General features: G+C 41.2%; 1 protein-coding gene across 2 annotated transcripts in view; it reads left to right on the forward strand.

The window, feature by feature from the left end:
* Positions 1 to 11,134, forward strand: part of ANKH (ANKH inorganic pyrophosphate transport regulator) — a 183,427-nt gene extending 172,293 nt beyond the window's left edge. For both annotated transcript variants that reach the window (XM_068234590.1, XM_068234591.1), the window contains exons 11-12: positions 5,026 to 5,125; positions 10,402 to 11,134. In XM_068234590.1, coding sequence (XP_068090691.1) covers positions 5,026 to 5,125; positions 10,402 to 10,521 — 220 coding nt within the window. In that variant the 3' untranslated portion in view covers positions 10,522 to 11,134. The remainder of the gene's footprint in view (positions 1 to 5,025; positions 5,126 to 10,401) is intronic.
* The last annotated feature ends 2,809 nt before the right edge of the window (positions 11,135 to 13,943 follow it).

The raw sequence follows: 13,943 nt of genomic DNA on the forward strand, positions 1-13,943 counted from the left end.
GTGTACATGGTATAAACATACGGCATATAACCCTCTTCTTACGGGTTTCTGTACAATCGTTAACAATACAGTATGCTTATATAAGTCAGTGACCTTCCACCAGTTACACACTGTCCTGTAAAGTTAATGTTTATCTAAATTTAACATAAGAATTACACCATTCAGTTACAATTCACATCACACTACTCAAATATGCTAGTTATTTGTCAAGGTTAACATTTCCCAATAACTGACAATATTATCTAGATGCAATCTACTTCATATTATGAGGGCATATTTATAAGTGTTGAGATCATCTGAAATGATTACTTTTACAAGGGATTACCACTTTCCCAGGTGTGCCTCTATTATGATGAAAAGAGAAAAGAGAGAGAGCGCTCTAAAAACAATAGGTACAAAGCACTTTTCCCTGTCCAAGACAGGTCTCACCTGCACAGGGCTTCACTTTCTACCAAGAAGTAACATTCGTGGCTGGTGATTCACTATTCCATTCGATGGAAATGGAGCAGCAGATTGCCATTTTCAGGCAATTACAGTAGGCAGAGAAAGCGCTAATCTCCACCACAAAAAAAAAATCAGATTGCCCCTTTATAAATATGGAGATTTAACACTGGATTTTTACAGCTATATAAAAAAAGACGAGTATCAAAGACATGGTGAGCCGTTAGCAAATTGCCACTTTCTTTAAATAGGCTGCTTAATGTTGCAACAGAGAAGAAGACACAGTAGGAAATGCTCAGTCCTTTCAGAGACAACAGATACTGTATATTGCCCAGAACTGGAGTACAGTATATTCTGATTTTTTTAATCACTATGTGCATATGGCATGTATTATGTTTTGGATAAAGGCATATGCTTGTAAAGTACAAATTATAAAATTGAAATAAAATTGAAATTCTATCATTAAATATGTTTTAGCAATTATAGAGAATATATACAAAAAATTAAGGAAACAAATCATTGCACTTTTCCCTCCATGTGAACCAGCACTAAATATACACAGCAACATAAATAAATGAAGGAAAATGGAGACTATGGTTCTCAGCGAGACCTTAGTACTGGCATCAAAGAATAGTAGTTAAGTAAGCACTACATTTAAGCTGGCCATACACTGGCCCGATTTGCCGCCGTTTCGACAGCAGATTTGATCACTGGGATCGAATCTGCTGCCAATCGTTCGCACTACACGCCGAATTTCGATCCATTTCGTCCGATCCCGTCGATCGCTCCATGCGGAAAATTACCGTCGATCGTCCGCGGGTAGGGAGTGCGTCGCTAGCGGCGTTCGAGTGCCCGACGACCGACGCAATAGAGCGGCAATATATTACCTGCTCCGCCGGCGCGACTACCCCCGATCACCGCTGCTCCGTCTCCGTGCTGGTCTCCGGCATGCTTCAGTTCCTCCTGCTAGACAGGAAGTTTAAACAGTAGAGGGCGCTCTACTGTTTAAACTTCCTGCCTGGCAGGAAGAAGCAAAGCATGCTGGACCTGGAGACCAGAGCGGAGACGGAGCAGCAGTGACCGGGGGCAGTCGCACCAGCGGAGCAGGTAAAGTATGCGGGCGGGGGGAGTGGCGGCAGCACCACCACCACAACAGATTGTGAACGGTTTCAGGCTGAAATCGGTTCACAATCTGTTTGCAGTAAAGGTAGCCATACGATCCCTCTCTGATCAGATTCGATCAGAGAGGGATCTATCTGTTGGTCGAATCTGATGGCAAATCGACCAGTGTATGGCTATCTTAAGTGTTTATTAGATGAGATTACTGAAATATGCCAACACTGATACCATTCAGGGTCTTTTTTTGAGCAAGGTACAATATTCCTCCAATTTTCAAAACTGAAGATAAAAAGACATTGCCTATGATACACGGATTGTAGTGGACAGGTGCTGTAGTAAGTATGTATGTTATGCTGTGGTACCTTTGCTTCTCATACCTGAGAGAGTGCAATGACCTCCCTTAGGCCCCCGCCTCTTTTCTCACGACTATAGGGGGGCTATGGTTATGCTCTTGCAGGTAAGCCAGAGATAAAATATTTTTAGTAGGTGGCCATCATGGCTTGTGTTTCAGCATCAGCGTTCTATTGTGATCTGCTGTCATGTAATGTATTTACTTCTTCATGTGAAAGGAATTAGCAGGATGTAGTAACATACACAAACGCTAATACTCCTTGCAGATAAAGTCAAAACTAAATTGTATATTTCATCGACTTTACATGAACCTGGGTGGCTAGACATAATTAACCTCCCATTCTTTTTGCACTAGCACTTTCATTGGTATGCTTCACTCTAAATACTTTTTCACTTTTTTGGCATTTTTCTATGTTGTTATCTCCCTTACACCAGCACCATGTGATATCTATTAACAATATTGCACAGATCTATGTATATTTTTTCTGCATTTTTATTGCATGCTACACTGAAAATATTTTTATATTTTTTCTGTTTTTGCAATTTGGTCTTGAGAGATCGCACATTTTATAGTTATATTATATACAGTATACTGTATACTGTTAATGCCATTAGTATTCCTAGACATTTGGCATATTTTATTATTATGTTGTATATTAATCTTCATAATAGGAACTATAGAGCCTTGCCTATTTATTATTAGTCTGTATGCAGACTTATGGATGTCATGCGACCATGCCTTGTTTTTAACATCGTTTTTAATCATGCAAATTTGATACAATAAAGAGTTTATGAACAGTGAAGCAATGATTAATTTTGATTTTGTCAATTATAACTTCAGAGTGGGAATTCTCATTCTTAAGGTTGTTTGTGCATGTCAAGTGACAGGCAGCCTATTGGGCCAATCAAAGTGCGGGGATAATGTCCTTTAGGGCTCAAACCCACTAGAGCGATTTTGTGAGCGTTTAGGGAGCGATTCAAAATGCTAGTGATTTCCCTAAACGCTCAGCTAATGTTAATGGATGGGCCAAATTCCACTGGAGTGATTGCGATAACTAAAACGCAGGACATGCAGCATTTTTAGCAATTAGAGTTTCTGCAATGTAAAGTATATAAACGCTGGCGTAACCGCTCATCAAAAGCTACACAGAACGATTTTGCTAGCATTTTTACATTACTGCATACTGTAAAAAAAATAAAATTACGTGAAAGGACCAATCAGAATTAAAAACGCTAATCATTACACAATCGCTTGCAAAAAGTTGACACTTAAAATGCTACCAAAATCGCCAGCAATCGCTCATGAAATCATTTACTAACCGCTCATTAAAAACAATTAACGTTTTGTAGTGGGTTCCAGGCCTGAAAGTGATTGGACCCACAGGGGCTCAGGGCAGGATGAGTAGAGCTCTCGTCATTGCCAATTAGCAGGCATAAATTTGTAGCGCTCGCTATGCTACTCTTATAAGGCATGTTAAATCTGATAAGGCGTGTTAACTCTGATAAAGCACCTTAACTCTTATAAGGCACCGATAAGGCACCTTAAAGCGGGTCCGAGATGAAAAACTAATTATAATAAGTAACTTGTCTATACATCATATCTAAAGTTTAGATAGTTTACACAGCAGATCTAGCTGCAAACAGCTTTAATAGAATATGATTATATCTTCCTGTGATACAATGACAGCAGCCATGTTGTTTGTAAACATTACACAGAAGCAGGCTTATCTGCATCTTGAGCAAAAAAACCTAATCCCCCCTCCTCCCCCCTGCCTCTGAAATCTCTGGCTAGTAATGCCTCCCCCTCCTCTTGCCCAGACTGAGCTCCCATGAGCCCTTGCTACTGTCTGAAAGTGCCTTGGCTCTCTGAAAACCTGTGGAGGCTTGTTTAGTTTATAGGGAATTAGCGTATTAAAACAAAAAAGTATTTGGCTTGAGGAATGCCCTATAAACAATAGGAAAGGAACACAATTATGCAATGAGTAAAAGTTCATCTCGGATCCACTTTAACTCTGATAATGCATGCTATTTGTCTTAAGGGGCCCATACACTGTTTGATTTCAGCCATCGTGTTGCATAGTGGCCCATAGTGTTGCATTTGATCTAATGGTCCAATAATGCATTTAGATCGATTTCCAATAGATTTAATTCTGAAATCTATTGGAAATCTGTTCCTAGTGTGTGGCACACATCAGATAGATTCCTGTCAGATTCGACTTAACAGGCATCTGACAGAAATCTATCTGATGGTTGAATCTGCTGCAAATCTATAAGTGTATGGCCACCTTTAGTGAATCAAGCCCAAAACGTGCATTCTTATTACCCCCAAAAAGCAAACAAAGAGTTGATTCCTCTGTTAATTTCCACACTCCATTAAACAAAAATGGCCCTGATCAATGTAAACTCTGTGGTCACTAAACAATGACTATTGTTCGAGAAACACACACGCTTGTTTGATACAGAACACAGTGAATACAACACTTGGTTATTTCAACTGCAAGATAGAGAACAAGAAACCACAAAGTAGTGAGGTCTTGGATGGGGAGTTTGAGGAGTGGCTTTCTGTAAAATAGTAGGTTATGGCAGAGACTCCTTGCATAACAGATACCAGTTATCTTTATATACCACTGACATATTTCACCATCATATAACTGGAAAGACGTTATGTACTAGTAAAGCTAAAATATGCAGAGCAATAGATCCCTTTCACCTGGATGTAAAGCTGAATCATAAAAGAGTAATTCCCTTCAGTAAATCCACTCAGATTGTGTTTACTACTGGGTGATGATACTGGTGTCATCTTGTTTGCATAACAGTTTACATCAGGTTCTTTTGTAGACAGTGATCATCTGCTTCTGTGAATAAACTCAGAGTGGGTCTATATAGTAAGGTGCTGAGTAAAAAGCTTAGCACATCTGCATGCAAATGCACATCAAAAATGAGGTATGTATAAAAATAATATAGAGGTCTAAATCATATATTTTTGCAGAATATGTCAAACAAACACTAGTCAGCCTTTCATTCTCCATTTTATCTGAAGGTATCCAATTATTTAAATGCAAAGAAGTCACAGCTTTGTGTTCTAGCTTACTAAATGTATTTCCTTATACACAGGGTCCACGGAGCAACGTTAGGCGTGGGATCCCTTCTCGCTGGCTTTGTAGGAGAATCCAGCATGGTTGCCATTGCATCTTGCTATGTATATCGAAGACAGGTAAACTCAAAAAACTTTATTGTTCATTAGCTGGAGTGTGAAGTGCAAGTTTTTTTTTGCCACATTTTTAAACTGTACTTACTTGGTAGTTTAGAAAATTTTGCTGTTAAAAGGAACCTAAGCCTACCTGCAAAAAATGAGTTACACTTACCTGGGGCTTCTACCACCCCCTGCAGCCACCCTGCACCTGTGACATCTCTGAATGATCCTCCGATTCCCTGCTGCGCCTCAGTTTCCAGTCTGCTTGTCGCTGGCCACTGCGTCCGCATGGCCTTGGCTGCGTGCCTCTTCGACCACACTCCCGGGAGCTTCCTTCGCAGTACAGATTTTCTGGTACTGTACAAGCGCAGGAAGCTCCCACTACGGGAGTGCAATAGAGGAGGCACACGGCCAGGACTGTTCCAGCGCAGTGCGTATCAATTGGCTGAGTCACCAGAATGGAAACTAAGGCACAGCAGGGGATTAGAGGATCTTTCAGAGACGGCATGGGCACAGGGTGGATGCAGGGGTCGGGAGAAGCCCCAGGTAAGTGAAACCCGTTTTTTTACAAGTCCATTTAGGTTCCCTTTAAGTAGTACAAAGTTGCCAGAACCACCGTGATGTCATATAAAACAGTGTTTCTCAATATTATTTCTTCATTGACCCCTTTGAAAATCCACGCTGGCACTCCTACTCCAAAAATGCTTATCCGGTCTATACATTCCCATATTGTTTTCATCAAGTTCTGAAAATAGGTTATTTTTTAAATCACAAAATTACTATAATGAATGATTGCCACAAGTTCAGGTTTGTCTTGAATTCAACATAAGTAGCTCACCCCCCCTCCCCCTATCCCCAGGAAAGGGGGACCATGTGGTGAAGACTTAACCACTTAAGGATCGGGCTCTCCAGCCCACAGCACAGATCAGGAATTAGCCTGGGCGATCAGACTTCCCCCTTTTTTCCCCACTAGGGGTTGTCCTGCTGGGGCGGTCTGATCGCCGCCGGCTGTATTTGTTGAGCGGGGGGGGGGGCTCTTCAAAGCCCTCCTCCGCACCGTTTTCCGCTCTCTTTGCCCTTACCTCCCTCTCCCTCATTCAATGGGCTGCGCAGGACGGATATCCGTCCTGCGCCGCCTAGGATAGGCTTCAGCCTATCAGATGCCGGCGATCCCCGGCCAATCAGAGGCCGGGGATCGCCGATCTCCTTTACGGCGCTGCTGCGCAGCAGCGCCGTATTGATGTAAACAGCGGGGATTTCTTCCACGCGTGTTTACATTTCGCCTGCGAGCTGCGATCGGCAGCTCGCAGACTGTTCACCAAGACACCATCCGTGAACTGACATGGAAAGCCCATGTAAACCCACTTAAGACCTGCCGACGCCTATCGGCGTTAGGCGGTCGTTAAGTGGTTTTTAAAGAAGTAATAGTAGAAAATCGCAAAGTAGGGCATCAAATGCAGTCATTTGAACTTTGGATTCAGTCCATGACGAAGATCCCTGATATTCATTTGATGACTAGTTGATGGTCATGTCTAGAAGAACTCATGGAGAAGCATGTGATCAGTTTGGTCAGGTGATAGATATGTAAGTCTCAGATTTGCTAGTCGTAATCATGTGCTAAAGTAGGATGTTATCACAGCAAATCGGAGCTTTGCAAATCTAACAGCTGATTAAACAAATCACATTCTTCTCTATGAGTTCTCTTAGACATGACCATCGCTATTGATGACAGAAAAGGAGCTTACATGTGACCCTTAGCATCAGAGTGTCAGCAGGCCTAACAGCTGTTTTATGGAAGGAACCCCTTTCTCAAAAGCTATATACCAGAGAACCTTCAGAAACTGTGTCCCTCCATGAAATGGCCACCATCAAGCCTGGGGTTATTCCCTGTGGGCTGCATGCAGGTTATTTGTTTTTCCTCATTTCTGGGCTTTAGCATGATTTGTGATTTCCTGCCATATTAATGTGCCTATTACTTAATTTGGTGCTCCCTTTTTCACTGCCTTCTGCTATATGCTTTGTGCGATCAGTTACTCTTATATAAGGCATGTCAAAAATGTAAATATGGTTTGCTTGGGAGCTTACTATGGAAGCTACAATATGTTGGCAGTTCTCCATTGCTGCCTGTAATCATGTGCTAGCTGACTATCTCCTACAATTCTTTTTATTGTCAACATGAATTACACACGACAGATGGCTGGCAACCAACCATCTCTTCTACTTTGGCTGCATATTAAATCTTGTCAACTAAAATCGTAAATGAGCGCGTGTAGAGGACATTTACATCGTGTTTATATTATGTCACTGCAAGTTAGTAAATAAAAGGACAAGAGACTTCCTAGAATAAAGTAGGTCAAGATACTTCCAAACATAACATGTGCCAGAAACAAGTAATAGTTTCCTCTATTCGTTATAGGTTATGAAAAAAGTGAACAGTGGCTTCAAGCAATGCTGATGTTCTTATTAAATACATTACATGCTGGCTAGAAGTTTTGTTGATCTCCAAGTCAGTATGAAATTATTTAGGGCTGGTTCGCATTTGCTGTGAAAAAGCACAAATTGTATCTACTTCACAGAATGCAGGAACGGACGTGGTGACAGATTCCATGTTCGGTATAGGTTCTGCTCACACTTGCCATTTTGAACGAATACGTTTGATCCATTCCGGCAATCAGAACACACAATCTGGAAGCAAGCATATGGGAATAGACAGTGTCCATTCTCATTAGGCTTTTTTCCACATATTTTGCTGTCCTACTCAACTGTCTTCCACCTTGTCTTCGGTCATCTTCTGCCTTCAGGCCACTGCCACTCGGGTGCACTGCATGGGACAAACGTCGGTATACAGATCAGAGCTCCGGCAGAAGCATCAGGTTCTCATTGGATTTGTTCCCTCCCTAACAATCTCTGTCCAGCTAGGTCTACACTATGCCAAGTTCACTATATGACAGTCACAGCAGATCAGATGCACTATGCCCTGTGTCCCTTCACTGTATTTTTGGTATCTGTTAGTGCCCATTGTAAGGAAAGCAAGGGATACCATTGCTATGAAAGATATGCCCGTTTTCTGTGTGCTCTCTGGAAAAGTCATGCAGAACTGTAGTTGTCTGACTGGATCCAATAGATAACATAGGAACTCTCAGCATGTCTATTTGTCACAGCACTGGGCTCCATTTTCCTCTCCTCTTCTTACAGCTGCGGGCGGTGCTGCTGCATCGTATGTACGGCTCCCAATATGTGACACCTGACCTGATGTGGGTGAGGTGACATGCAATCCTCCGCCCCCCACCACCAGATAGCAATAGAACTGGCAGCCCTCTACTGTTTGCCGAGGGACATACAGGAGGAGGGGGAAGCGCAGGAAGCTGACTGTGCTGGAATCGACAATACAAGGATGTGAGAATACTTCAGGAATGACACATTAAACAAAGTTAGGGCCTGTACACACTACTGCACTTTTAAAATCACGTGCGTTTTTTATCGCAAGGTCTTTTGAAAAATCATGAAAATCGTGACGACCCACTGGTGCAATGCAATTTTTCTATTTTCATGAAGGCTTTGCGATTTAAACATTTCCTACAATTTTAAAAACGCAGCGCAAGCACAGCATTGTGTACAGGCCCTAAGTCTACAATATGTACAGAATCCTGATTAAGGGCCTGAGCCTACTGACGCAGTTGTGTCCGCTTTTCAGTTACACATCAGTATTACAAATGCTGAAAAGCGGACAGAAGCGAATACAACTGTGTCAGTGAACTCAGAACTCAAGAATATATAATATATAAATACTTATAAAAAAAAAACGAGGCACAAAAAGAGCCATTCAGGATCTGAGCCCACTAACGCAGTTGTGCGCAGTTGTGTCCGCTTTTCAGCAACACATCAATGTTACAGATGCTAAAAAGTGGACAGAAGCGGACACAACTGCGTTAGTTGGCTCAGGCCCTCAGAAATGAGGTTCACTTTAATTGCAACTATGTCAACAGTAGGATGTCTGGCTGTTTACTTCCAGAGACTCGCAGTTACCACTTGCTTTTAGATGCTCAGTCAGTTTACCTATTTCACACTGAAGTTGTGGAGGTAGTAGAATGCAAAGCGAAGCTGAAGCAGCGTGACATGATGAGATAAACATGTTTATATATGATACGAGCCTTACTAAAAAAATGGTGTGAAGTCAAGGTGTTAACTATGCAAAAGAGCTTCTCTGAGCTAGATGACAGCTTGGTCCAAATCAGTCCCATTTTCTGAGGCGCTTGAACAGCCAAGAAACAGTGAGCGATAGCGTGAGATAAGGGCTCTTTCACACTAGAGGCTGCGGTAGAAAAGGCTGAAAGTCAGCCTTTTGCTTAACGCCAATACATAGCGTTTTCAAAGCCTTTTGAAAGAGTTTTACAGCCCATATGAAAACGTCCTTTTTTTTTTCTTCTATAAAAATAAGTGAACAAGATAGCTGTAAAACGCTTTGAAAAGGCTTTGAAAACGCTGAAGTTGGCGTTTTCCATTGATTATCATTGAAACGCCAAAAGCCAACTTTGGCTGTTAACAGCCCTGAAAAAGCTCCTGGGAGCGTTGAAACGCAACGCTTCAAAACGCCGAGTTAGATGTGAAAGGTAAAATGAAAGTCTATGGACTTTCTTTTACCTAGCAAAACGCCAACTTCAGCCGTGGCGTTAAAACGCCGAAAAATCCCTCTGGTGTGAAAGGGCCCTAAGAGTCAAAGGGTAATTAGGTCTGTTTTTTTTAGACAGCATGTGGATTCTAAACTGCAACTGTGACAGTCTGATGCAGCGTTATAAAGAAGGCCATAGAACTAAAAAAAATGACACTCTGTTCATTGCTACTGTTGGATTATTCTATCAATTATCTGTACTGCACATGCAATTCACTATCTCATAAGTTTATTTTGGCTTCAGGCTCACTTTAATAATGCTTTTTGAAATCTGGAGGGATTTTTTTTTTTATCACTACACACGTTTAGATACCTTTAAATTCCCACAACACCATATATACATGTATATGGCTGCTATTGGGCACAAGTCACTCACATTCAGAAGACACCACCCTTATCTGATAATGCAGCTCTCAAATAAAGGTATATAGCTGTGTATGACATTGCATCATCTGTGCTGTTTTCTATCTCATAATAGTGTAGTGTGTGACACAATAGGAATGGGTGCCATACAATGGAAAATCTGCATTGTTTTGTTTCTGCTGAGCATATGACTGTGTAGTGCGATTTCCTGTCATAAGGATTCTCACAAAAGACCATGCGTAACATTTTCCATTTGTGATGCTAGAAAAAGAAGAAGAATGACCCGGACGCTGCCACTGAAGGAGAAGATTCAGCAATGACCGACATGCCCCCAGGTGAAGAGTTAACAGACATTGTGGAGATGAGGGAGGAGGAGGAAGACTGAACAAAATATTAGGCTGTTGCACAGAAGACCAGACTAGCTTCTTCTACTTGATGGTTTTTAGTCAATTTTTATTTTATTTGTATGGAAACTTGGATTCAGAAGGCTCCAGCGTTTAGCATACTGGGTATGCTTACTACATAGAGTGCCCGACAGAGGCTCCTTGCATTACAGATGCCACACCTTTATCTTCATACACCATGGGTATTTTTTTTATCAAAATACAACTGGAAAGACATTGACTATTTACTACATTGAAGTTTTTGGATAATCCCTATATGTCAACCAAAGCATCATTGTCTGTCTCCGTTGTTAACAAAGCTGCCGTCCTTCCAGCTACCGTACTTTATTTTACTTTCTTTATATTGAAGTTTTGTCTCTTTCATATGTTCAGTCATCATTGGGTCACACTTTGTGGAAACATTTCAAAAGGGATTTACATAAAACTACAATGTAAATGTATCACCAGTTTTTACTACTCAGAGAAAGTGCTTTTATACCACACATTCATTACAAACGAGGTGTCCACTTTACTTAATACTAGAATGCAGCTGTTATCTAGAACTTTAAAGGAAACCTGACAGCACAGTGAAATAAAAGCTGTTTTTAAAGGCAAGTTCCTGGAATTGTAAATGTATCGTTGCTGAACAGTTTTCTGAGTCACTAAATAAGTAAGTCAGAATCCAAACACTTCTGTAGCTCTGTTTGCTCCAGTTCAGTGGCCATTTAAACCCTTCAAAATGGTTTTAAACTGTTTGCAAACTGTTTGCACATTAGCAACTTATGTTATTGTGGAGCAAATGAATAGATGTTGGATGAAAGGTAATGCATTTAAATGAATGATCTCCACAGAAGGTGTACTCTGCCATCAGTTATCCCTTTCTAACATTCTCCAGGTGGTAGGTGGCCAGTGGTGGAGATTTGAAAGCCAGGAGGGATGGAGACAGAAGACCCTGTCCTGTCTTGTGATTACCACCTTGACACCTGATCACATGTTGGTAGTGGGCAGAAGAGGAGTTGGTGGGGTTCCTGTAAATGCATTACTGTTGGTTCATTGGTTTTCATATTAACAACATCCTTCACTTTGCTTATTCTTAGTCCTGAGGGATCGATCGAAACCAGGATTATATAAACTTTCTTTGTCACCACTGAATGGCTTCTGTTTAGAGATGCGCTGAGCCCCCCCAGAAACTACAAACGCACCTTGAACCCAAACAGAGGCTCTGCATATACACCAAAGGCAAAACTGTTAAGTGGGAGCAGCTGACCAGAAATAAATTAAAACATAGCAAAGAAATGAACAGCGCTACTTAAAAACAGATGAGTGCTTACCTGCAAAGGAGTGCAAGCCCCACTTATGGGATAAAATACACACTGAGCATACACATGACCTGTCTACCACTTGGAGGATGTTAGTTTCCTATAACAGCTTGCATGCAACTTGTTAAGTACTTGTCCCTCCCACTGTCGAAGAAGTCTTTCCTCCATGGGAGGGGACCTAACACTAACTAAATCCTACCTATGCATATGCTTAGCCTGGGCGCGCTACCAAGTGAAATTGAAAATTGCGCAAAAAAGTGGTAGCGCGCCCAGGCTAAGCATATGCATAGGTAGGATTTAGTTAGTGTTAGGTCCCCTCCCATGGAGGAAAGACTTCTTCGACAGTGGGAGGGACAAGTACTTAACAAGTTGCATGCAAGCTGTTATAGGAAACTAACATCCTCCAAGTGGTAGACAGGTCATGTGTATGCTCAGTGTGTATTTTATTCCATAAGTGGGGCTTGCACTCCTTTGCAGGTAAGCACGCATCTGTTTTTAAGTAGCGCTGTTTATTTCTTTGCTATGTTTTAATTTATTTCTGGTCAGCTGCTCCCACTTAACAGTTTTGCCTTTGGTGTATATGCAGAGCCTCTGTTTGGGTTCAAGGTGCGTTTGTAGATTCTGGGGGGGGCTCAGCACATCTCTGAGCAGAAGCCATTCAGAGGCGGCCTGGTGATGCGCTGATCCCACTTTTTTGCGCAATTTTCACTTTCACTTGGTAGCGCGCCCAGGCTAAGCATATGCATAGGTAGGATTTAGTTAGTGTTAGGTCCCCTCCCATGGAGGAAAGACTTCTTCGACAGTGGGAGGGACAAGTACTTAACAAGTTGCATGCAAGCTGTTATAGGAAACTAACATCCTCCAAGTGGTAGACAAGTCATGTGTATGCTCAGTGTGTATTTTATCCCATAAGTGGGGCTTGCACTCCTTTGCAGGTAAGCATTCATCTGTTTTTAAGTAGCGCTGTTCATTTCTTTGCTATGTTTCTTTGTCACCAACCCATCAAGCAGCACTAGTTTAAGGAAAACAAATGGCACATCACATTATCCACATAGGTAGGTTCCCTTTAAGGGCACAGCTACAGTTATAACTTTTGAATACACTACTGCACAATCAATAATCTCTAATAATTATTTACAGAACGACCTGTGATTAATCCCCCTGTGACAGTAACTTTACCAGACCTGATGCAGAGTGGCAAAGACACACATCATAATTGCACAATTTTCTCATGACAAGAGGCGGTCATTGTCAATGTAATGAACATTTTATGCAGCTTGGACCTGAAACAAAAAAATCATTTTCTGATGATTTTAATTGGCCCAATACCAAGCTGTGTACACTACTCATTAAGTTTGCATCTGAAGTAAACAGTTGTATCTGCTAATGTGCAGCAAAGCTATCAGAGGCTGATTTTCAGAATTCTTCCATACAATATTTACTGTAATTTAAAGCACATTTGTTACAGAGTTATTTGGACCATCATAGCTGACAGACATATTTTAAGGGCTACATGTGTCATATTTCTAAGATGCAGATGTTGCATTCTTAGTTGTACGAGTGCATGTATGGCCAAAATGTAGCGCACAACATAAAGCACCACTTGACTTGAAAGACCTGTATTAATTCCAGTGGGGCAGCATTCTAGACCGGTAGTAAAACACGCGCATTTTATTTAATTAAATCCACATTCCTACAATGTTGACATCCTATCCTGCAAATGCATAACTGAAACCTGCAACAAATGCTATACATGCAATTTAAAGAGCACCTGCTCTAAAAAAAAACAAAGACAGAATCGGCTACATTACTGATACTACCAGTGCAATAAATTGGTTATAGACATATTTTGCTGCCATAGGTATGTCATTGAAGTTGCAGTAGCAGGTGTATACATATTCTGTTTGCCTATGTCCAGTTAAAGATTTTTTTTTTTTACACTATTTATTTAGTGCCATAAATTACTTTTTATGTCAGTAAGGTAGAACTGCATGTCTGTCTTGTGTTTCACATACATATTTTGTTGGCCTTTATTAAATAAGGCAGAAGAGTAAGTGCAATAACACCTGGCAACAAACCAACCGTAATTAACTGTTTTCGATGTT

The sequence above is a fragment of the Hyperolius riggenbachi genome, chromosome 5, assembly GCF_040937935.1.
Source record: "Hyperolius riggenbachi isolate aHypRig1 chromosome 5, aHypRig1.pri, whole genome shotgun sequence".
Lineage (NCBI taxonomy): Eukaryota > Metazoa > Chordata > Amphibia > Anura > Hyperoliidae > Hyperolius > Hyperolius riggenbachi.